Below are 26,295 nucleotides of genomic sequence, written 5' to 3' on the forward strand. Positions count from 1 at the left end.
GTTCAAATAATATCAAGAATTGTTCATATGTACTGCACAAAAATGTGGTATACTGCTCAGCACTCCAGTGGTTTCTCAAGCAAGGAATTCCCTAAAAATTCTGCTTTTATGCAGCACATTCTTTACTTTCAGTTCTTCATCTTCCTCAGCAAAAACTCCCTATCTTTTGGAAGGGTTCAATTCTGGGTTGTTTTTAAAATGAAACACCTACGCTTTCCAAGTGAATTTGATAGGAGGGGAACAAAAAGCCTCCCTGAATCCCACAGAATTCATGTAATTCAAAACCATCCCATTCTAAAATAGTTCTGGAGAAATTCCCAGATCTCCTACCTTGCTAAACTGTTGTTGCACTCTCTTTAAACATTTTATTTCCTCACTGTATTTTTTTGACATTTTTGTACAGATGTGAACAAGAAGACATTGAGTTAAAGCACAACTCCACCTTAAAGCAGTTAATGAGAGAGTTCAATACTCAACTGGCTCAAAAAGAAAGAGAATTGGAAACAGCAGTAAAAGAGACGATCAGTAAGTGAAATACCAATATAACTGTAATCAGTAAAATAGCCAGAAAACCAAATCTTCAGATGTTTTGGGGAAGGGGTTTTACCTGGGACTCTGATAAAGACAACATGTGTTTTATGACTGCATAGAGAACTCGGGGAAAGAACTTCTCTTGCTCAGGAAATAACATATAAATGTTAATTGTAGCACAATTAGGAAAACGCATTTGTAGCTGTTCTTTCTTACCCTCCAAGATGGATCTTTGATCTAGCACTCTGTTTGCATCTGTCATGGCAAGAGTTACCCATGGTAGCCATAGGTACCTATCTTTTTATCATAGGTACAAAAGAAAAAAAAGTAAGGTAAGGTTTCAGAGGTGAAAGCACATTGGTGAGTTTTCATTGTAATACTACTTTGGCTTCAGCAGTACAAACCTTTAACACTCCATTGTTGAATATATGGCACTGAAGGGTGCCTTTTAGAGAAACTTAGATCCATCTGGGAATCAGAATTGCATTTTCTTAGCTGCGTCTTGCAGACTTCATTCACTGTAACCACTAACAGGTACCAACTGGATATGATGTCTGATTGCTATACCATGTGGTTATAACTAGAGTACAGCATATTTCACCACCTCTGTCCATCTTTTGCCACCATAGTGTAAGTTGGAGGTTGGAGAAGTGAGCAGAAAGCATCTTTTGACTCCACAGTTACTGGAAGTACCCCTACAAGTGAGGAATTTCTGAAGATTTGCGGATGTTTCAATTACTTCTCTAGATAGAGTAGGAGATAGAATTAGTTGATAAATATTGGTTGTGATCTTAACTTTTAGAGGAAAGTTCCAGCATCGGGTAGAAAAAACTGCTCCGAATACCAAACTGCAGGCAACAAATTTCATACATATTAGGATCAAGTGACATAGTTATTACTGACAGTGTAGAAAAATTAATTTTCTTGACAGGTTTTCCTTATAGATGCCTTCCACAGTTGTCTTTAGGCTTTTTTAATATTGTTGCGACATAATTTAACAGAATAAATAATGCTTTTTTTAATATCGCCTGACTTTTTTTTTTTTATAGGTAAAGCCCAGGAGGTAGAAACCGAATTGATAGAAAATCATCACATAGAGACAACACAATTGCATAAAAAAATTGCTGAAAAAGATGATGATCTAAAAAGAACTGTGAAAAAATATGAAGAAATTCTTGAGGTACCTTTCTGAAAAGTGATATGACTACATACATTTCAAAATAACTCTTCCCCTTTTTTCATTGCATAACTAGACAGAAAAACTACAATTCTTTCTAGTAAAGATCTTACTGCTTGAATTACACTTAATATGTGTGGTGACCTATCTTGCAATTAAAATGTTTGTTTCTGTGCTTTATGAACATGAAAGAACACCAAAAAATAAACCCCAGCTCTGATCACTCAATAAAAATTATATGGTTAGGTCCTTATGTCCTTGAGCAGTTTGTGTTCCAGATTGAAATGAGGAAAGTGAGTTAAATTTAAGCTTTACTAGAGTGGTGGTGGTGGTGTGTTTTTTCTTTTAAGGATTTAAATACAGTGTTTATGGGTCAGCCTCACTCTCTAGCTCCTTTCTCTGATGCTCTGTCCAGATTGGCACCATAGCCCTTAAAGTAAGGTTCTGTTCTATGCAGGATGCAGTCTGTTTGCATAGTTTTTATGCTAGTAAAGCTTTCATTTTTACTTGTAAGTAAAACAAGTTCACTTACTTGTTGTAAGTGAACAATTTGTCTGCATGATATTTGCAGATAGACATAGTTTTGCTCCAGTAACACTTCAATCAGAAGTTAGCAGCCAACCTCAGTCTAAAGACACTTTACCTTCCAAGGATGCCTCCTGTTTTAGCCAAGTAAATTGTCCCAGCCCCACATGTATGGTACAAAAGATTAAACGGTTTTCAGTGCTAGACTGTACATCATATTGGGATGCAGGCTTTAATTTTGCTAATCTTAGTCCTGTTTGCACAAATAATTTAATAAAAAAGAATGTCCCTTGAATAGAGCCAGTAATAATAAATGTAAGTGAACTTCTGATTGTTTATGCTCAGTTACCAGCCTAAAGAGCTATGTACTGAGCATGACTGAAGGTTTAATACTAAAAATTTCAATCTTGTGGGCAGGTTGGTGTGTTCCACTCTGATTTTTGAACTTCTAGCAAGTTGGATGGAGATGGCAGGGTTTTAAATTTAGACGCCCCTTCTTTTGTTTCCTAATTTAGAAAAATTGCATTATATAAAACAATTGAGGTTTTTTTTTTTTTCTTTGTACCATAGATCTAAATTCTGCATTTCTGGAGGATTTATGTTTCTCTTACCTGAACGTGCAGTGTGTTGCCATTCAGGTCCTTACTTTACAGGCCCAAATAGGTCTGTGATTTGAAGTCATGCAGATGTAATTCCTCTCTGTTTTCTGATGCATTCAGTCTGTATGTATGTCAGAAACATGCACGCTGTACTCAATGTATGATCTTGAAGGTTTAGACTAATTTGACTTCTGTGCAATTGGAGGACATGAACACTGTTATTTGTTGCATCTCATTGATGGTGGCAATGACGGTTGCGTGGAACTGCAATAAGCTGTAGTTTGATATTTTAAATTTCAGAGTATATGTTTCTTTTTTAGGTAACGGTATATGTGTGAGTGTTTTCTGTTATTTTGGGGAAGGAAAAAAAAAAGTTTAGAGAATTTGTTACCTTTTTTCCTGAAAAAGTATTGCAAGCATCTCAAAAGTTAAGAAATATTTGTGTTAAATTGAGTGTATGTCATATTCATTGAGATCTCTGATAGAAGTAGGAACATATGCATCAGCAGATGTATAGGTTTTCTCAATTTAGCCTAAAGTTACCAGTTATTACCCCACTTCTACCTGACTTGGCTCATGATAGGTTTGAGAAATTTCACATCAAGGCATTTATGCAGAGAGGTATGTCTCTATCATAAATGGTAAGAAGATCAAGCAAAAATAATGCCAATTGCAAGAATGAATTTTGCTCATATAACTTTGTAGCTCTTTGTTGCATCTTAAACATGGTTAATGATGCTAAAAATTAGTCTAACTTGATTTGAGTATGTATCCTTAAAGACGAGCAGGAATCATTCAGTCTGTTAATATGATTTATTTGTGAAGTGCTCCCCTGGTACTTCTCTTGCTTTATCTGGTGTTTTCTTATCTTTCATAAAAACTTTTTTATCACATAAGATTTCATGAAAGTCTCCCTAATTAAAGGACTTGTAAATCAGCGTAGCCTGCAATTTGAGGCCTAAGTCTTTCTTCTTCAACTAAAGTATATAATTAGAGGAAAAATTGAATGTTGTGCTCCAGCTAGCTTATTTTAAGGCTATCTATGAGCTAAAAATAACGTACGTAACTTCAGGTGTGTATTCATTCATTTGTCGTAATGCCTCCCATGTGAATACAGGATAGGCCTTGTGGTTAAGATTTGGGAAATTACGACTTTATTGCAGTCTTAGTCTGTAACTGTAATTAAATCCAAATAGCATGCACTTTATTTTCAGAGCATGCCAGATGCTGTATAGAACAATAAGTTCTTACCGTAAATACAGTTTCTGTAGCATGTTGGAACCCCATGTGATCTCCAATTATTTTAAATTATAATCTTTATTCAGGGGTTTATTAAAATAATGCCTCACAGATAGGTCCCTTTTGCAGAAGTGTCATTCATCATTTTGAATTGAATTTCTTTTCTGCATTTCAGCTACCTTCTATGACTAAGAAGAATGTGCATGCAGTTTTGATTTATTTCAGTGAACAGTAGTCTAGAAATTGTAAGATTTTAGATTCTTAATGTAAAAAAACCTCAAAACCCCCCCCCAAAACCCAAACCAACAACAACCACCACCTCAAAAAACCCCAAACAGGGGAAAATAGAAGCAACTGATTATGCCAGGTATTGAGAGTTTTTAACTAGAGGAGTATAACCATTTATAAAAAAAAAAAAAAAAATCTTAGAAAAAGTTAATTGTTGATGTATTTTTGAGGGCATAGAAAAATCATGTGAATGAATAAAAAAATAATGCTGTTTGGAGGTCATGATGTTTGAGCAAGGTTTTTATCAAAGATGGATATTCTTAAAACTTCTAGGCTGTAAAACTTGCTCGGGTACTGTGACTTCCCATTCACTAGCTTTTCAGGGAGGAGGGGTTGCTTTGTTTCTTTTTGGTGGCGGTTTTTGGGCCAAGGGGCTGCATGGGGAGGATGTTTTATTCTTAAGTAGGGTGCAAGGAGCACATTAAAAAGTGGCCTTACAGTGAAATAATTCTTTTTTTACTTATGGCATACCCTAAATCTGTTAAGCCTGGACCAGCTTTCTAGTTCTGCACTTATATTTCCGGTGAATATTCTGTATCACTACAGTTTGTACTCCTGAGATTTTTGAATGGAACAAAATTTTGATCAGCAGTTCTGTTCTTGATAACAGTTGATTAATTGTACCGATTTGATCTGAAGTACTACTGCATAGCAGAGCGGGCAGCTCACTGCCCTGAGTGTTTAGCATGGGTGAAACCAGAGTTTTAGTTTAGTTCAGCAGTGGAGACATGCACTTTGAATTGGAGTGCTGTTTTATAAGCTCCCTAACATGTTATCTCACAAAAAGGCCAGAGGGGACACAATTTTTAAAAATACTTCTTTTTGCAAAGTGCCATATAGGTGGATTAACTTGCTAGGATTTAGGTCATCATGTTTTTCTCCTATAAATTTACTCCTCATACTGTCATAAAACATACAGGAAAAGTTCATTTCCTCCCTACTGTTCTTGCCACTGCTTCTTTCCTCCACGCTGCACAGTGCCCTCCAAACCCTTGTGAGCGGGAAGTCGTTGTTTCTGAAAATGTGCTTAAAACTGCTTTAGGAACATCTTTGTGAGAGTGAGGGAAGGATTTAAGACCTTGTCACTTCCAGAGTATAGGAAGTAACTCTGTATCATCATGTGTCCCTTTCATGAACATCATATAAGCAAGCACAATCCCTCCGGTAATACACTTACTGGATTATACTCGAATGCTGTTTCAGTGCCCAATAGAAATGGCTCTCTTTTTTTTTCTAGTTTTCAAAAAACTAACTGTAATCCTAACTGTGTAATCTTAATTGTTGAAGGCCTGCAAAATCTTGTTAAGCTCCTATGTTTGTTTCTTGCTCTTTTCTGTAGTGCCGTAGTGTAACTAGCCTTTATACTGAATTTCAAGCATATTCGTTCTGTGTATAGCATAACTCTTTTTTGGATTGCTTTCTGTCCACTGTAGTTAAGGTTTTGAGTGGTTAGGTGATTAATTGTATAAGTAATTTTTTTTCTCCTGCATTTTGAAGGCTCGTGAAGAAGAGATGACAGCAAAAGTTCATGAGTTGCAGGCACAGCTGGAAGACTTGCAAAAGGAACACAAGCAAAGGATGGCAGAAGAAGAACGTTGGAGCAGTGAAAAAGTGAGCTGGCACTAATTTATTTTTATATCTTTAGATGTGAAATGCTTAGTCTTCATAAAATTCTGTGGTTTGCTCTTAATTGGATTTTATTTATGTATCTGGCCTTCACTTTCCCATACAGTTTCTATTCTTTTAGATGTTAACTTCTTCAAAAGTGAAGCTCTTTTGAATCTGCAGTATTTGATACTACCTTTTTTAATGGTATATTAAAAAGTCCAGTTGTGTTGTGATTATTAAGGTGGGGTTTTTTATGTTAATTTTACTGGAAGCCCTTTAGAAGGAAAGGAAATCACATTTGGTCATTTTTAGTGTGATTTTTTTTAAAATTCAAATTCCAAAGGGCTCTGAAATAGTGCCTTGAATATATCAATTATGGACAGGGAGGTCTGAGACCACATTTTAGTTTGAGGAATTCTTTGAAAATATTACTAGTTACTATTACCCTGAGAAGAGGAAAAGTATATGAGGTGTTGACTCATTGAGAATTCATATTAACCTTATTTTTAATTTTTTCATTGTGACAACAGGCAGCGATGGGGATGCTAAATATATTTATTTGACACTACAAACTTACAGTACAAATTACCTCACCACCCTAACGTTTGTCCCTTCTGCCTTCCACTTGCTTACAACACCCTTTATATTACTTTTATTAACTATTCCATGACATGAGTGTTGTTTTCATAACAGGAAAAGCAGAAATATTTGTATCAGACTGCCTTGTATTCTTAATCAACTCTTGTCTACCCACTGCTGATAATCTTACATAATCTTATTATCTGGAGGAAGATTCTTTAAGAGACTTCTAAACCACAAGACATGATTCTGAAAAGTATGAAGAGTACTTTATCTTTAGGACTTCATTAACTGTTTCACTACTTGCTTTGTTATAGAAGTCTGCTATAAATACAGCATCATTTAGCATCATATTACACATGCATCTTCAGGATTACATATTCACTGATAGGACATGAAAGTTACATCAAATCTATATGCCAGCAATGGTATTTCGTTTATTTCTCAATTCTTCCCAGAAATGCGTCGCACAGATTTGCAATGGTTGCATAGAGCTGTAAAATATTTGAATATTGCAAAGATTACATCTCTATGTAAAGATGAATCTGCTTACAATAAACAAAATAAACAGCTCATTTTGCCTGTCTTTGGAATCTTGTCCACAGTTCTCCGCTCCTTGGAGTTTCCATGGCAGACTTTGTAGAAACTCAAAGGAGTTGTTCCATCTATGGCAGGTATAAATCAGTTGAGAGAACCCCATTGCTGGTAAATAGCTTTGTTTTAAAGGATAAATGATGTATCATTTGGAGGGGAGGAAAACCAGGTTGTGTGGTAGTGCATGTACTTAAGTACAGTTAGCGCATCCAGGTTCGAAGTGCTTGCGGAGTAAGAATGGGATTTTTTTGGTGAGGGTAAGGCAGTTAAATATCCATGATTTCACTGGCGTACAGGCATCTAGCTTTCTTGAGTAATTTTGAGAATTCCAACTAAATTCAAATGTAGCAAATTGTTCACAAGCTTTGTTTTGCATAGCTCTGATTTAACTGAATGTGAATTTCATATTTCATACTATCCGCAGTGGTGACTTCATCTCAAAACAACATAACTGTTCTAATAGTCAGATTATGCTATTGAATATGCAGATAGCTCCTGGTACATCATCTGGTCCAGTCAAAGCTCAAATATTTGAGTGCTGTAAGTAAGCGGGCTTCCAGTTCTTGTTTTATCAGTATTTCAGGACTGGATTCTCACTCCTTGACACAGTCTGTTCTGGGGTCAAGACGTAGTTTTCTTTCTTCCTCCTTAAAAGTTAAGAGTTGTTGTTCTTCTTAATTCTTACCTGTCTTAATTTGTCCATTGCCTGTCCTCAGTATGTCTGTAGGAAACTAATTTTGTTATTACCTGGTACAATAGCATATATTTGCATTACAGAGCTAGATGAGAAAATTGGACAGGGCCTGTGTACCTTGTCCACGTACCTGAGCAGAAGCGTGCAAATCCACATCTGGGTTTTACATGTGCATTCAAATGAATTCTGTCATCTTATATTTGCCGTGGTATCTTTTGTCTCACCTTATTTCTTTTTTGTTTTGTTGCTTTGTAACATTTTTCTCTTTTTTTTTTTCCCTTCAGCACTAGTAGTAAAACAGCTCAGAAGTCTTCCATTGACTGGAAGCAACTTTTTGTGGGCAATAGGTACATTTGTTGTCTAAAGTTGGAGTCTCCCAAGTCACAGAAATTTGCCTTATAAAACCTCCTGTGCGGCTTGTTGTCATCCTAGGCCAAACATCACACATAATGTATCCGGTTTGACATGAAGCGTAATTATACGTTTGAACAATATTTGTCTGACTGTGACAAACAGTTGGCAAATACTAACATCCTTAAGCGTTAGTGTTGGGATGTAAAAATATCAGAAACTATCAGAAACTGTCTCTCTTCATGAGAAAATAAATGACTGGTCAGATGATTTAGCTCTTCAGAAGCAAGAATTGCCCTTACAGGTTTGAGATCCATAGAGGAATGATTTTCCCCTTTATTCTGTTTGCGGAGTGTAGGAAAACCCACAGGTTATATGAACCTACAGAGATGGGGAATAGCTTTCCTCTTCAACACAATTCCAAAGAGGCTTGGGAAGAAACAAGTAGTATGCACCACTTCTGTGTTAAGGTTTAGGTTACCTTAAAAAAAAAAAAAAAAAACAAACCACACGCAAATTATTTGATCTTAACATGATTTACAACCTTGAGTTATACCCATGGCTACTAAAGCATTATTTTCCTTAGAGTTGGAACATTGAAAGATAGAAACAATTCTAAGCTGGAATTTCTGTACTTCATAAACATTGCTACCTTTCCAAGATGTAGAGCTCACAAAGCTCTTAAGCTGAAGCTATTTTCAGATAAATATTCACATTTCCAAATGCAACTTGGAGAATTAAGGAAAAAGATACAATATTGTGAATAGGGTTTTCTGGCATGTGCTTCATACTCATTCAATTATCATTCATCTCCAATATGCATTTTGTAAAGATTTGGAATTACTAGGTTCTTGAAGTTATATTTATGATAATTGTCTTACAGAATCAAATGAAAGAATTTAACTATAAGCTTTATATACTGTCAATACAAATAAGTTAAACTCTATTTATGGGACTACTTATTTTTGTAAGTATATGTGTGATTTGGTCATTTCAATTTTTGTCATCCTCAATTAACACACTGTATCAGAACTAGGTGATTGATATTTCTTTTTTCTACCTGTGTCCAGTGCTTGATATACACAGTATTTCTCATACATTTTAATCTAAATTTTTTGTTGTTGTTCTAGGTAACAATAACAGAACTTCAGGTAAGTCTTAAGTTTTATTGCTTTTGCTCTGTAGATAATTGTCTCACAGCAGTTTGAAAGCAGAAATGCTGCTTATAAGTTTGTGTGTGTTAAAAGGAGAAAGAGGTTTATAGAAAAGGTACCTATGACATATCTTCAGCAGTTTCTTGATGATTTCCATATGTGGCTGTTCTTTCAGGCACAGCTTGCACAGAAGACAACACTAGTCAATGATTCAAAACTGAAAGAGCAGGAGTTCAAAGAGCAGGTAAGGGTGCTGTTTGAACAAGTAAAAAGTGCTCTTTTGTTTGACACTTTGTGTTTGCAGTATTAAAAATTTGTTGTTTTCAAGTGATGATGTAGCACATCTCCACACAGGTACTAGGGAAATAATACGCATGTAAAGTAGTTTTGACTCATACTTGCTCTCAGAAGATCTGTGCGCTTTTCAAAGTACTCCTCTGTCCCCTGAGAATGAAAATACCACATGCTTGTGAGAATGAAAATAACACATGCTTGTGATACTGGTTAGAAAACATTTGCACGGTGAAAAATGGAACAATGCACTTCGTGAAATTATGGATCTTTTCTTTTTCTAAACTAAACCTTTTGTGATGTTAAGTACAATTTTTGTCATGTTTTCTTTTTTACGTATGCTTATGTGTATAAAATAGACATGTGTATATATGTATATAAATACATATATATGCATAACATTTGATATAGAAATTCTTATGTGTATATACACATGTACACACATTTCCTTAAGTAGTTTAGGGACAGTTTTTAATAACACAATTTTTAATGTTTTGCCTTCCTTAAAAAGCAAATGTATTTTGCTTTTTTAGAAGGAGACAATGTTTAGCTGAAAACTGTTTCAATTATGCTTATTGTAGCTGCTTGCGAATACCACTTATCATTTTGACTGTTCTCTATCTAGATTCATGTACTGGAAGACCGGCTGAAAAATTATGAGAAGAATATGTACGTCACATCGGTTGGAACACCGTACAGAGGTAAGTACGCAGTCTTCATCACAAATAAGTTTTTTGTTTGTTTGAAAGATATGCTTTGGTTTAGACAATTTATTAAAATGTCAGTCTCTTTAAAACACTCGTATAATATTTTTATGACATCTTATCCTTGTCTTGTCTGTTATATTAGAGCTGGTGTGTGATTTCAGGTGAGCAAAACACACGGCATTTTGTTTGATGTTTGTTTTTATGTCATAGAGTTAAAAGAGCTCTATATCAGAGTTCTTAAGCATTCTGTATCGCCGGGGGAGTGGTATAGGCAGTGGCACTCGAAAGTGGGTGGGGAGGAATTATCCATTTGTCTTGGCTAATTAAATATACATTTTTATGACTCTAAAATTCTTAACAACACAAATATTAGATTTTATGGATCTTTGTTACATGTCTGGGCATTTACTCTTCTTGTGATTAGACTTCCCTTGCAAAATCTCCTGCTCTGACACAGTAATAAATAAAATAAAATCCTGTTTCCCCTTGTAACCTTTGTTACGTGTCCTTGAAAGTGTTTTTGGAGATGAAAAACCCCTGGCATTTCTGGCAAATAACAGTCTCGTCGTTATTCGACTCATGGTGAGCGCAGGGAGTAGAACAGAACAGAACAGTTATGCTATGTTATGCCTAGAGTTCTGCGTGACAAGCTATGACCTAGGCCTGAGGGGTCCATCCAGGAGAGCAGCGCTCTGCAGCGCAGGTCCCAGGCCCATCCAGGAGACAGGGGCAGAGACGGGCACTCCTACAACATGGCTCAGGCAGGGACTGAAGACCCCAGGCTGAGCTGAGACACGTCCCCTGGGCCCTTGGCAGGAGACGGTGGGGGTCCCAGGGGAGGCCGGTCCCAGCCACTGAGGCCTATGAACACCCCCAGGACCCCGACAGAAGTGGACTTGCACTGCTCATATGGTCTCCTTCAGACATTGACAGTTGGCCACTTTGGAGACAGAGTATTGAGCCAGAGGGACCTTTGTTCTGAGGGAGTACTGTTGTTCTCAGGCCCTTGTGTTTTAGCATGTTTTTCCACAGGAAACAGCTCAGGCATCTCTAAAAATGAGTACAAGGAGAAAAACAAAATCCACAGGGAATTGAACAGGTATTGCTCACCTCAAAAAGATTTGCAACCATTTAGTTGAGGAGCATGTTCTGCTTCAGTCTGCGGGCTTGATCTTTGACCTCGCTAGTGCCACAGATGTGGGGTTTTGCCATCCTGTGGAAACCCAGCTCAACTGGATGGACACAGAAGACACTCAAAAACCGCACTTCACACTTTTTGCAAATTTGTGCATGTGGTCCAATTATCTTGAGATGATCCACAGCTCTCACCCCCATCAGAAGGTACATGCCTCCTTCCCACAAAGTGACAGAGCCAATGCCTAGGCTGGGACACGGTTATGGGTATTCAATCCCTTCTGCTAGTGCAGGGCTGGGAAGAAATGTCATCAGAGATTTCCTCAGCATGTCCTGATAGGAAAAGGAGGAGGTAGGAAGAAGCATAGCATAGCACAGCATGGTTCAGCTGGAAGGGACCTACACTGATCATCCAGTCTAACTGCCTGACTGCTCCAGGGCCGGCCAAAAGTTCAAGCATGGTATTAAGGGTGTTGTCCAAATGCCTCTTAAACACTGACAGGCTTGGGGCATCGACCACCTCTCCAGGAAGCCTCTTCCAGGGTTTGGCCACCCTCTTGGTAAAGAAAGGCTTCTTCATGTCAAGTCTGAACCTTCCCTGACGGATGCAGCTTTGAGCCATTCCCACGCGCCCTGGCACTGGGTACCAGGGAGAAGGGATCAGCACCTCCCTCTCCACTTCCCCTCCTCAGGAAGCTGTAGGGAGCAGTGAGGTCGCCCCTCAGCCTCCTCCTCTCCAGACTAGACAAACCCCGTGTCCTCAGCCGCTCCTCAGAGGAGATGCCTCCCAGCCCCTTCACCAGCTTTGGTGCCCTTCTTGGGACGCATTCAAGTACCTTCACATCCTTTTTAAATGGTGGGGCCCAGAACTGCACACAATACTCAAGGTGAGGCCGCACCAGCGCTGAATACAGCAGGATGATCACCTCTTTTGACTGGCTGGTTATGCTGTGTTTGATGCACCCCAGGATGCAGTTTGCCCTCTTGGCTGCCAGGGCACCCTGCTGACTCCTGTTGAGCCTCCTGTCAACCAGCAACCCCAGACCCCTTTCTGTGTCTGCTGTTACTCTGTCCTAGGTGCAGAATCCGGCATTTGTTCTTGTTCAATTTCATGTTATTGGTGAAATTTAGATTCACATGACTGATGCTCAGTATAAATATTCTCTTATTTTTGTTTACACAGATGGAAACCTTCACCATACTGACGTTTCCCTCTTTGGGGAGCCTACTGAGTTTGAATACTTGAGGAAAGTGCTCTTTGAATATATGATGGGTCGTGAGACAAAGGTATGGAAAGTTGTACTTGGTGACATGTGATTCAGGTTAGAATACAGTTTAACATCCTTGCTGTATAGATTTGAAGTACCATGTGTTTGTGATTCGTTACATGCTGTTTATTACTGACACAGGATTCGAGAGACTTTCACGTTTTTTTTCCAATGAGGCATGATCCATACCTTAAAAACTTTGTCAGCATGCCAAGATGACTGGCGGGGGAAGGGGGGTTGTCACATCTCTCACCCATGTACCTATGAAGACAAAAACCTTTACCTTTATAGGGAGGTATGGTTTTACTAGCAAAAGTCCTGTTGTCAATCAAGCTTAATGTACTGTGAAAGCTGGTGTGCACAATATTAGCAAAAGTGCTCTTTTGATGTCATCTTGACACAAATGTGATAAGTAACAGATGGATTAAGTAATAGATTGTTAGTACCTCTGAAGATGGTGAAATATCTCTTTAATTGTTGCTTAAAGATGTTTTATAGGGCTCCCAAATCTGTATACCTTCTCTAGACAGTATTAATTTACTCTTAAAAGTAGTGAAAAATTGCACTGTAAGCAGCACAAGTAAGCTGCTTGTTGTATGCTGCAAGCTTGTGAAATCATTCCTAAATTGGAATTTTACTAGCTTGTAGCAATATGGATGCTTAGAGATTGACCAGGTTCAAAAGAGGTATGTCATAACACAAACATTTTTCTTGGATGATAAATGCTATGTGGATGAATTTTTTTTCTATTTGTTTTTTTGTCCTCCCTGGAGTTCTTCCATTCTTTGTTGCCCTGCTTTCAACTTGGACTACTATTAAGGAAAGAGGTTTTATGTAGCTTTTTATGTTAATTAGCTTTGTTCTCATTGTGCTCTGTACAAAATAAAACTTGGTCTGTGCAGGACATCTTGTCCTTATGGGATTCCTCTTTCTCTCTCTTTTTATCCCATTTTTCACTTTGATATTAATTCCTTTTTTATTAAAAATACAAATCCCTGATCCAAAAAACCCAGAATCACTAGTTACCTTCTGTTCACAAGCCTGTGGCTCATTGGATGGCTCTCCTACTTTAATAACAAACAACTGAAATCATTAAAGAAAAATACATACATTACTGGATTTTATGCTTTTGAATTGTGAGGGACTTAGACAAGCGAAAACGCTAAAAAACACGTCAGCAATGTTTCGGCTTCAAACAAGACTTGGGACAGTTGCGCATGACTATTGCAGATAGCTGATGCACGTAGCAAATTTGCATTCAAGAAAACCTAGTTCGAAACCTCTTTTTCACTCATTAAGGCTATTTCTTACTGATCTTCAAAACATTACTATATATGCCTCAAAACTTTGGATTTTGAAGTTGTGAGGGTTTTTTTCCTTTTTAACAGTGATGTACTAAAATTTGCAGTTGATTTCTTCAATAACAGCAACAAACAACGATCAGTGCTAAAGTAAATTGACTTTAGGTCTCTCTTCTGTCTTTCAATTGCTTTGATTAAAAGCTATATGAATAAATATACCATAAACTTATGTATGTATGCATTTGTAGACATATACCTGTATTTATTTGCCCTGGAGATTACATTGTATTTAACCTGAAGATGCCATTACAACATTGCCTGCACACTGGCTCCTAAAGAAAAGATGAATATTGGGAGGAGAAAAAAATACATCAGAAAAGATAGACATCTGGTTCCTACAATAACTTGAGAAGGCATTGTTTGAAAGTTGATATGGTTGAAAGGGGAAGTGTGTTTAAACAAACAACCAGCAGAAATAACTTTCAAAGCACTACAATTTTTAGCTTTGGGAAGTTTAATGTAGATAGGTATGGGAGAATCATAGAGTTCTTAAAATTGAATGTGATTGTGTTCCTCTATTGTGTGTTCATGCTAATTTGATTACCTCTTAGCAATTTTTAATTGAGGGTAAATGTTCTGATGTATTGCAAGAAGGGAAGAATTTCTGGTATTGTCTAGTCCTCTATTAGCTGATCAAGGCAGTAGCTGTACTGGCATTTACTAATGGAAAATTAAAATGGAATGAAGGCTAGCATTTTTACTAATTTAAATATGAAGATACTTTGGTGTCTTCACTTTTGCTTCAAAAAGTACTTTCAAGCTGATTTCATCTGCTGATATTCTTTCAACCATTAGATGTGTTGCTGGAAGACACTGAGCTTAGTGTCTGCTGGTCACAGGGATTGTATCGTATAATCTTAAATTTACTGAACTGTGTCTTGAAAACTGGTTTCATCCTGCTACACTGACCGGAAAACCATAAGCAATGACAATGTGATTGATAAAATCTTTTAATACACAGTCTAAGTGTGTTAGTAAAGTATTAATGTGCCTTTTTTCCCCCAACACAGTCCTTGAGTTAAAAGATCTGTATTGAGATTTACCTCCTTGGTACAGACATACCTTTCTCTCAGCTTTTGTTTTCCTGGACCAGATGAGGCAGTTTTTTCTGATTTTCTCTTGTAAGATCATACTGGTGGCCTTTCTCTGTGCAGGGTCTCCTTTTATAGTGCAAATATGTATGCCATGTCCCAAAGGTCGTTCAGCAGTGGAATTGGTGATTTCTGTAGACATTATTTCCTCTTTATTGAAAGGAGTTCAAAAGAATCTGTGCAAACCATCTATGATGGATTGCCATTTATGCAGCCTGGTAAATGATCCTGGAATCATATTAAGTAGAGACATTAATGAATGCATCAGTTGTGTTATAGTGCTGGAGACATAAGAGACATGTTGAGGGTTGATAGTGGCTCAGTTTCTAAGAGTCAGGAATTATGGTCATAACGTGTAACCTGTCACATTCTTTGTAATCTGCACACGTCTTCGCTGAGGGATTTTACTGTCTTGCCCTCCAGTCCAGTCTTATTTTTTGCTTCGTCCTCGGCAGGGTATATGAAATGAGATTGCTAGCTTTTTCTAAGCATGCACCTTGTTCAGAATATCTGAACCTGGAAATACATGGCATAAACCACTAGGTCAGATAAAATAATATTTTTCTACAGACATGTGAACAGTTGCACTGTCCGGCTGTACTGCACACTAAATCTTAAGTCTCGTAGAAATCTTAGATGCTCTACTTGTAACTTTATTATGCTGCTTGGAGTCTGTTCTGAGATCAGAAAATCAGTACAAGGGTTGTATGTCTGTAATAAATGTTTGTTTTGATATCGACTAGGTACATGGAAGAATGTAATGGAATACATATGTGCTGGAGATAGTAAATTTATGCAGATATTTTTCTAGCACCTCAACATGCTCTTGTGCATTGCAGAAAAACAAGGGGTATTTCTGTAAAACTTTGATTTTGAAGGTTCTGCCTTTGACCAGCAGCTCTTGAATTACAGAGGGCACTGATAGGTATCATTGTAAAAGTATTCTTTTCAGAAATGACATATCTGAATATGTCAGCCTCATAGAAAGAAATGGGAATGCAAACTATCATCGCTTAAATGGAAGTGCAAACTGTGCTCGCTTATAGCAGAACTAGCTATTATGTTTGGGAAAGCTCAGGGCCTTTCTATAGGTAGATACAGAGATGCATACACAGGAACATGTGTGTGTACTCACACACTTCAAGAGTTACTAGGGGTTTTTTATAGTAGAATGGACTGTTAGAGGAATAACGTAAGCCTATATTAAAAATACTATCCTAAGTTCTGCAATCTTGTAACTTTGTTTCATAACTATGCAACTGTGAATAGCGTTGAATAATTCTGCTTCAAAATCTCCCTAGTGGCCTCAAAAACTTGGAGATGATTTCAGGTCATTACTAGTGATAAATTATAAAATGGATGTTTTCAGGAAAGCAGGTTTTAGATAGCCCCTATTTAAGTTGGCACATAAGTATCTATGCTTTCATGGAGTATTTGCAGTGTTTGTAGATTTTTCTTTAATATTTACATGCCATTGGGTCCTGTAGAAAATTGTTAGGAGAGGGCTTTCTTGATAGCTCTGTTACAAAGAGTTTGAACAGATTGTAAGCTCAATGCTTTCTAATCTTTTAGTCCTTAAACAGTTGTGATGAGGATTTTGGCAAAAGAAATTAGAAAAGTGTTATGTTAGTTTGTGGCACTTAGTACATTCCTTTGTGTATCTGGGAACTGCAGTAGAGGCACTTACTTCTTAATTATGGGAACTATTAATATGACGAAATTAAACTTTTTGAGCTGAAAGGATTCAACAGGGCTTGGTTTGTTTTGCTTTCTTTTCATTTTTATCCCCAGTTAAGTTACATACCAAAACAATTGTTGCAAATTAGGGCTTTACCTCTCACTTTTAGCTGCAGTGATTTTTGTCCTGCAACTGCTTTGTTGCTACAGCCTCCCTCTTCATTCCACATGTGAGACTGGTAATAAACAGTAGACATTCAGAGCAGCAATCTTATCTCATCCACATTCTTTAAGAGCAGTAGTTACTGCTTTTGTAGCAATCACCTTCTGTTTGAGCTGCGCTGCAGCTCTTACTTTGACCTTTCTTGTAAAAGTCACCTGAACTTTGTTTTGTGCCTTTTGGAGTTTTTTTCTTCCCACTCATCTGTTTATAAAATGGAAACAGTCATTGCCTATTTTGCACAAAGCTTTGATGTTCTTACATCTTCTGTCTGAGGATGTCTAAATGATTTGCTATTTAAATATGGGGTTACTGTATACCCACTAAAAATATTTACACAACTGGAGTTCCACATCTGACATTTGGATCTGCTTTCTCAATGTTTCATTTCTTTACAAAATATTTGGGTGATGTGAACACAGTTGAATCCATAAGGACTCTTTCAGGTGCCATGTGCCTGAAATGTGCTTTTCAGAAAGGCCGCGTTAAGATCAAATGTGGTAGGAGCAGTATTTGTAACAATATGCTGTCTTAGTAATGGACTTCAAGTATGTGAGCATAGATACCATAGAGCTTACATTGTATTACGGTAGCTGCAGTTTGTGACAATGTGAAATGAAGATTCTTCATGATTTTCATATAATTCACATAACATGTCATGCATGTATGATGTGAAACAGGTAGTTATATCTTACTTATCTCACTATGTTTTTCCATTGATATTACTAAAAATAGCATCCAGTATTCTTAAATGAGATGCATTTTAATAAATTCCAAAGCATTTTAGTTCATATGAAATTACTTATAGCTGACCTACTTCTTTTTAGACAATGGCCAAGGTTATAACAACAGTGCTGAAGTTCCCAGCAGATCAGACTCAGAAGATACTAGAACGAGAAGATGCTCGACCATTGGTAAGTTATATAAGTAAACCAAGTTTATGCAGGAGATTAGGTTGAGAGAATAAGGAATTGGAAACTTTCTTTTAAGTCTCCTTTTTCCATGTGTCCGCATTCAAGAAAACTCCTTTTCTCCCTCTTCTTCAGTGGAATGTCAAATTCCAGCTGTAGGTTTCAGTTTATAGCAAAAGTGAGGGGAAAAAAAGCAAGCATATTTTCTTAACTAGTATTTCTCATCATCGGTTAAGCCGTATTTCTGATAGGTATGGGTACAACAGAACAAGGGAAGTTCAGTCATCACTACTGTTCTGCAGATGAATTTTCTAATCAAAAAAGTTATCTGACAGAAAATTCACATTTCTTAAATTCAGAAGTTTCTGTGGAGTCATACCAGTTTTCATGAAAAATATGTCAAGAGTTTTTTCAGCCCTGGGATAAATTTTCTGGCAAAACTACAAGCTAAATGGCTTTTGTAATAGAAAACCGATGAACTCAATCATCTGGGATACGTGTGTTTGAAGTGGGATATGTACATTTTTATCTTAAGTGAATATCCTAACAAGATTGGGTTTTTGTTTGTTTTGGTGGTTTGTTTTTTGTTTTGTTTTTTTTAAGAGTCTGCTTTATTTTTGTACTGAAAACTCATTGAAATATGTCAGGTTCGCTCTGGATCAGGACAGGTCAAAAATAAGAGTCTTAAATGCTTTTGGTTCTGTTTGCTTGTTTTTTTCCCAGTTTCAATACACTTCTTATTATGTGACAGTTGCTTGGTATTTACCAGCTAATCTGTTTACCAGAAAGGTGAATTTGGGTTTGAGAAGCAGACCCAAAAAAGAAGAATAATATATAAGCATAAACATTTCTTTGGTATTACTGTTACTATTTTATGTATTGGAGCTATTTTTTATTAAGATAAAAACTGCAGTAATAGTTTTCTCTACATTGTATCTGGAGTCAACACTGTGATCCCTCTCTTTGTGGGTCAGTTTAGTAAAATATTTAGGAATTAAAGTGAGAGGAAGACTTGCATTCTGCTTCTCTCACTGGCCTTACATATGTATTTATTTAGCACTTGCAGAAACAGAATAACATAAAAATTTGAACATTTTTACATTTCAGTTGAAGTAGTTACATTAAAGTCCTGTTTCGAAACAAATTTAAAAAAATATTCTACCATTTCATCTGCTTGAAGTATCAAATCTGAGGAAAGTGTTAAGTACTTTAACATTTTCCTGTGCACTTAGTAGGTTTGAGAGTGTCTTGCAATCTGAAGTATTTAAAATACTTTTAGAATGATATAAATGTTGATAATACTGCAGCTCCAATAAGTATCATGCATCCCAAACATAATTTTCTCTTAATGGTCTCTTTCTCTGACCTTCACATAGAAAGCTGGCGCTTTGTTTTGTGTTTTGGCAAGCTAGAGTAATATTTAGGAAACATTTTGAGTTTTCTGTTGGCCAAAAGAGAGGTTAGGGAGATGGGCCTTATTTTGCAGTCCCTTCAGCTTTTTGATACTTGAAACCTGGTCTTCCTAAAACAGATATTCACAACTTCTGATACTAAATAAAACTTTAACTTGAATTCATCCAACAAGTTTCGGTCCTTGGTATTAAAAGGTCCTTGGTATTAAATTTTGGCTAGAACATACAGTGAATTTTTTTGCAGGCTGCAAGTGTTTTGATTGTTAAGGATATCATCATTCGAAGAGCTTCATGTCCTGATCAAAAAATTCTTGGGTTTCACGTAGCAGTCCTTTCTTATGGTCGACAGCCGGCTGAATATGAGCCGGCAGTGTGCCCAGGCGGCCAAGAAGGCCAATGGCATCCTGGCCTGGATCAGATATAGTGTGGCCAGCAGGAGTAGGGAAGTGATCGTGCCTCTGTACTTGGCACTGGTGAGGCCGCACCTCGAATACTGTGTTCAGTTTTGGGCCCCTCACTACAAGAAGGACATCGAGGTGCTGGAGCGTGTCCAGAGAAGGGCAACGAGGCTGGTGCGGGGTCTGGAGAACAAGTCTGATGAGGAGCGGCTGAGGGAACTGGGGTTGTTTAGCCTGGAGAAGAGGAGGCTGAGGGGAGACCTCATCGCTCTCTACAGCTACCTGAAAGGAGGTTGTAGCGAGGTGGGTGTCGGTCTCTTCTCCCAAGTAACTAGCGACAGGACGAGAGGAAATGGCCTCAAGTTGCACCAGGGGAGGTTTAGATTGGATGTAAGGAAAAATTTCTTTAGTGAAAGAGTGGTGAAACATTGGACCAGGCTGCCCAGGGAAGTGGTGGAGTCCCCATCCCTGGAGGTATTTAAAAGACGAGTAGATGAGGCACTTAGGGACATGGTTTAGTGGACATGGTGGTGTTGGGTCGACGGTTGGACTCGATGATCTTAGAGGTCTTTTCCAACCTCAATGATTCTATGATTCTATGATTCTTGGCTCAGATCTAGCCTATGAATTTTATCCTTTCCAAATCCACAGAGATTAAATTAGACATCTAATGGAAACTCAAATATTAGGGCATATTATGGTGGATGTAGTAATTTTTTTCTTCACTTTCAAAGTTACTAAGTTTGTTTACTGAAGCACAAATGATTCTTTGGGGCAAGTCTTTTGTAATTCTGTTCAGGACTAAAGTGTTGGAGGGGTCTTCATAAATTATTCTGTCAAGAAATATGCTTGTTTTTTTGTATTTTATTTATTGACATTTACTAACATGGCAGTAGTGTTCCTCCACACTTAATGTTGGAGTGATGCTGGTATTTGAAAATGTCCAGTATTTAGATTTCATGGGCAATAAAGTTCTGAACTACAATATAAATGTGCATTTTTGACATAAAGCTTGGTTGTTTCTGTATGTTAGTTTATGGCCAAAACATCTATAACTAATTTTAATGTGTAAATTGTTAATTAACTGTGCTACTGGAAAAGAATATGTGTGAGTGGTACTAAGTATCTGTGAGTAACTATTTACCCTCTTAGTGGGCATATATTTAACACGTTTCTGAAGACTTTTAACAAATTCCTAGGTCAATAAACATATGCTAGATTAATGTATCTCCTCACTAATCTAGTTTTTACTACATAGTTATTGTGATCTAACTGCAGCAATCTCATCCGTAAGCAGCAGATGTCCACAAAGTTCTTACCTACACTATTAACAAAGTAGTCCAATAAGCTGTTTTCTTCCTGGCTTTGTAGTTTGCCTCACCTCGCAGTGGTATCTTCTGAGTATCGCATCAGTCTGTGCTTAGTTAGCATGTGGGTGAGTGAAGCCTAATACATACTTGTTTTATTTAAAGATGAAACCTGTAGTATGAGATTAATCACTTTTCTGCTTTTGTTTCCTGCCTGCTTTTGTTTGCTAGGAAAAAAAAAAAAATCAAAATTTTTGTTCTATATGTGTATGATAAACTTTGTTCTACTCTTAATCATGTTTTGCTTTACAAAGTTGAGTTTGAAAATGGTAAATATTGATTCAAAACCAATCGTTTTGAGCTATAAGCATAACTTGAAATGTTGATTGAGCTACGGAAATCTGAGTTGCACAAAAAAACCAAATTGGATTTTAAATCAATTAATAAGTACTATTAAATTTTATTGCACTTGGCTTTGTTTTGTCTTTATGTACTTTCTGAGCTTTTCCTGAACAGGCAAATAAGTCAGATTTGTGGGAGACATATACTGTACTGCTTGAAATGAATTATTACATCTTATAAATATGAGAATGGATTATTTTAAAGATTGATGAAATATTCTCTGTAGAGGCATTAGGATATGATTGCATTTAAACATCAGCACCTTTCTGAATCAGCTTTGGCTTGGTATCAAGAGAAGCTAGAGCAGAGAGTAGGGAGAACAATTTGGGGAGCTTTATGCTCTCAGTTTATTGTTTTCAGGTTTTATTCAGCTACTTTTGTTATGAGTCTGCAACACTAATTGTAGTGTTACAGAACAGTAACAGCTGATTTTGGCCTAAAGATGCAGGTTGCATCCGACTAGCCAAGCTAAACAAGCAACACACAAGCAATAGCGGTTGAGAGAGGAGTAGGATATGGAAGTACACGGGTAAAACTTCCTGCACCGCTGATAAGATTAGTCTGTCATTAGCGGTGTATGATATTTAATAAACTCTTCAGATGAATTCTATAGGATACGGTCAGCCCAACTTTCCTTTTCCTCCTTTGCAACTGAAAACCTTTGCACAGTTGCCAGGAATTGATTCAGTGCATGTGAAGCAATCGCTATCAGTGGGCTGAAATGCAGTGGTTGGCCTTCGCCGCCGCCGTAGCAAAATGGATTAACTTAGGCTGTTTCCATTGCCAGTTATCACAATGCAGTTGGCAGGCTATCTTCCTCTCTTGCAGTCATGCAAATATAGCCTTCAGTACAAAATAATATCTGTTTCAAAGGAAAAAAATCTGTTCATCTTAGCAAACAGTCATGGTTTCTACTTTCTTTTGTGTTCTTTTAAACCTCTGAATACAATAGTGGATGCACTTTATTGCACTTAAAACGCAATAGAGTTTGGACTGTTTGCCTCCTAGCCTTGATCACTTCTTGACAAAATCAGCAACTGTTTTTTCTAGCCCTCTGCTGAAAATAATTGAATTGTTGGTAACGATAGGACAAAGCTATTTACAACACTCTTGCAGAAAGCATGTTTGAAACTTAAGTTCTCGTCATGCTGTCTGTAATGCTGGTGGTAAAAAGTTCAGGTGTTCTCAGCCGCATTTGAAGCGTACCACAGAAGGGCTTGATTTTGACCTTAATGTCAGCAATTACCTGTTACACTTTCATAACTTAAGCTAATAAGTATGGAAACTGTTCAGACCTCGTTATTGGGTTGTAGTTCCTTACTTTATCTCAAGTATTTTTGTGACTTACGTCACTAGATAGCCGGCAAACGGGGTAATATTCTTGCATGTATAAAACTTGGAAATTAAGATGATGCTGACTTCACTGTGAAAGCAATAAATGTTTTCCTGGTAGAGGAGGCTTTTTGCTAGCCCCAAAATTTTACTTCATAATTTCAATTTTGATGATAGGCCTTATGCAGAGAGGACAACTTTGGTTTTCATTGGATTAAGATGCAGCGATGTGGCAGACTATCTATTTCCCCTGAGACTCCTGACTGTTTTGCTACAGGTTATTTTGTTTTCATCACAGTTCCTCAACTGTTTTGCAGATACTGGAATGGAATTACTTGCTTAAAATCAGTTAATAATTTGACTTATCTGAAATTCTTCCATCTCCTATTCCTATCAATAAACAACGTCATTATTATTTTAATATTAAATGCTTCTAAGTTGCTCTCAATAATGTAACATTTGTTCTAACTTTTCATTCTTCTAGTCATGGCTACGACCATCTTGAAGATGTTGTGATCAGAATGTCTCATGACACTGCTGCTTAGAAATATGTTTATATCTCTGTTGTTGTCCCTTGAGAAGGGACACGAAGAAAAGCTGTTATTCAAGGTCACAAATGGAACCGCGAGAACCAACACTCAGCACCACCTTTGGACCATGAATATAGTTAAAACTGCCTTGACAAGAAATGCTAATCAGGGGTTATCTGGTGATGAGTCTTTTTTCTCTTCTATTGAACACTATCTTCTATTTTGTGTTAAAGGTTATTTTTTTAAAGGAGAGAAAAGACTTTATCCTAGGAAGGAATTGCCCACTACTGTATCTCTATACAGGCTTTACTGGGTGTTTTTTAAGAGTTGAAATAAATGGTTTGTTTCTTCTATTTATTTTTTTATTTTTGAATGAATTGTGCAATACATTTTTGGATGGGTAGCGGTTGAGGTGATTTTCCTGATGAACTAGGCACTCTCGGTGACTACTCTCTCCCGATTTGATCTTATGATTGTTTGCTAAAGGTCACTTCTGTATGCTTTTGCCTACAATAAATCCAAATTGCAGTACCTCATTTGTTTAATCCTAGCTTTTGTACTTATATTTTCTGGAGAAAAAGTACGTTACTGTAAATTGTAAATAGTTAATACATAACTGTATCATATGCTGATCTGTGACTGTTGACAGCACTAATCTGACAAGAGCTGAGATGAAATAAAGTTTATTTACTGTATAATTTTGGAATTTCTTTGGTATGATTTTTCTTTTGAAAGGATCCACCAGTTTTGTTCTTATTCCTGTTCGAGACGTCCTTAGCTGAGACATTTCCAGGCTGAAATCCCTCTCATAAGAAGAGCTATTCAAGTATATTGAACTGTAAGAAGTCAGTGGAGACCTTCAGATTTTCAAGGGATCACAACCTGTGGAACAGACAGATGGTGAGCTGAAAAGCTGGCGTGAGAATATAGCAAGTTGGGAAGTTTGCTTTGTAAAAGTTTTTTAAAATATGTATTTTTGTTCTTTTAAATAATGCCTGTCTGGTTATTTTGGCATGTAGGTTGTGATCCTCTGAAGTGATACGCAAGTATGGCTAAATTTAACGTGATCTCCAGCTACTTTGATACTTACCATATCAATAACCGTCATCTGTACTGTGTATGTTAGTTTGCCAAGATGGTTAAGGTGACTAGTCCTCCACGAATATAATTTTTAACAAGCGTTTATAGGAGCAGCAGTCCTCTAAATAGCTCATCTCTGAACATAAGCAGGCCTTCTAAGTATACTGCCTGCCTGAAGGATACTTCTGAATACTGTTAGGAGGCGGTGGTTAGTTGCTGATGCTGTCAGGCCTGGAACATGCATCCTGCTGTGGGGACGCTCAGTCTGTTCCTCTGGGTGCTCTCCCGTTAGCCAAGGAAAACGGCGGGTCCTCCTGACTGCAGAAACAGGTTTGGCTAGTGTGGTGTGGTCCAAACTGACAGATTTGATTTGTTGTCCTGCCCCAGCTGTCGTGCCCAAGGGGCACTACCCAAAATTTTGTATTTCTGTGTACCCAAATTTTGTATTTCTCATACTGTTAGCTAGGTAATCTCAGCTTCATGTGGTATTAGAGTTGCAATTACCTCGGCATTGTTGGCATTTCAAGACTGCATCCCCAGTGTTCGCCTCTGATTATCTATGAAGTTCAGCCTCTTCTCGCCCAACTCCACCATAACCACCTGTGAGATCCAGCCATTCCTCACAACACTGTCCCTTTTGTCAGCTTCTCATACTGTTACCTGTGAAGTTCAGCCATTTCTCTTGTCATGCCCAGTGGTTTTCCATGTCTTGTTCAATTAGCTTACCCTCAGGCCAGGGCACAGGTAGCGGCCTAATATTTGTGTGTGGCTCCAAAAAATAAGTACAGGCTAATGACATGTAGGATGTTTGGTACAGTTGGGGTTTGCTTTGGTTTTGTTTGGGGGTTTTTTTGCAAATGCATCGGGATTCACCTTTTTTGTCATCTGCAGGAGAGGAAATGATGAAGCTGAATTTATTTGCAAAGTTTTGTATCCTGATGAAACTGGGAGAGGTGCAACAATTTGAGTGCTCCAAAGTCTGTTGTGGCCACCACCTGTCCAAAGAATACATCTGGCTTTAAATTATTATTTACAGTCTAAAGGGACATGGCTTGCCTTTCATAGTTAAGGACCCGGAGTTCCATCTTCTATTTCCTATGCCTTGTCTCTGGCAAAATCCCTTCATTTTCACGCTGCTTTATTATTTATAGCTTCTTTTTATTTAGCTTTTTCCTTTTATCAAATGTATCAAATTTGGTTTAAAATTTTTTTTCTTTGTAATGGTTTCAGTTATAAGATCTTCTCTTTGCTTCTGTTGTGTAGCAGAACGGCATCCTCCAGCACGTTGCCTGCCACAGCCGCAGCTGCACCAGACTTGACATGGATACGTTTGGCTGTGAAAAATGCGTGTTCCTCTCGTAGCTGGCTGAGGATTTGTAGGATTTTGCTATTGCTATCATTACAGCGATCCAAAACGTAGATTTGAGTTTCAGGTTTCCATGTAAGGTATATATTGTCTTAAGCTTGCCCAGAGAGTTGTGGTGAATGGAGTTACATCCAGTTGGCGGCCGGTCATGAGCGGTGTTCCCCAGGGCTCAGTACTGGGGCCGGTCTTGTTTAATATCTTTATCGATGATCTGGATGAGGGGATTGAGTGCACCCTCAGTAAGTTTGCAGACGACACCAAGTTGGGCGGGAGTGTTGATCTGCTCGAGGGTAGGAAGGCTCTGCAGAGGGACCTGGACAGGCTGGATCGATGGGCCGAGGCCAACTGTATGAGATTCAACAAGGCCAAGTGCCGGGTCCTGCACTTCGGCCACAACAACCCCATGCAGCGCTACAGGCTTGGGGAAGAGTGGCTGGAAAGTTGCCTGGCAGAAAAGGACCTGGGGGTG

At 37.7% G+C, this 26,295-nt stretch overlaps 1 protein-coding gene across 8 annotated transcripts in view; it reads left to right on the forward strand.

The window, feature by feature from the left end:
• The window catches only part of GOLGA4 (golgin A4), a 69,813-nt gene extending 45,735 nt beyond the window's left edge, over positions 1 to 24,078 (forward strand). For 6 of the 8 annotated variants that reach the window (XM_076330795.1, XM_076330791.1, XM_076330797.1 and 3 more), the window contains 10 exons: positions 404 to 525; positions 1,581 to 1,711; positions 5,857 to 5,970; positions 9,316 to 9,336; positions 9,515 to 9,583; positions 10,256 to 10,331; positions 12,655 to 12,758; positions 17,916 to 18,002; positions 21,181 to 21,244; positions 23,335 to 24,078. In XM_076330795.1, the coding sequence (XP_076186910.1) occupies positions 404 to 525; positions 1,581 to 1,711; positions 5,857 to 5,970; positions 9,316 to 9,336; positions 9,515 to 9,583; positions 10,256 to 10,331; positions 12,655 to 12,758; positions 17,916 to 18,002; positions 21,181 to 21,210 (754 nt within the window). In that variant the 3' untranslated portion in view covers positions 21,211 to 21,244; positions 23,335 to 24,078. The remainder of the gene's footprint in view (positions 1 to 403; positions 526 to 1,580; positions 1,712 to 5,856; positions 5,971 to 9,315; positions 9,337 to 9,514; positions 9,584 to 10,255; positions 10,332 to 12,654; positions 12,759 to 17,915; positions 18,003 to 21,180; positions 21,245 to 23,334) is intronic. The other 2 variants (XM_076330792.1, XM_076330794.1) reach the window with 2 other exon arrangements.
• The last annotated feature ends 2,217 nt before the right edge of the window (positions 24,079 to 26,295 follow it).

The sequence above is a fragment of the Aptenodytes patagonicus genome, chromosome 2 (genome assembly GCF_965638725.1).
Source record: "Aptenodytes patagonicus chromosome 2, bAptPat1.pri.cur, whole genome shotgun sequence".
Lineage (NCBI taxonomy): Eukaryota > Metazoa > Chordata > Aves > Sphenisciformes > Spheniscidae > Aptenodytes > Aptenodytes patagonicus.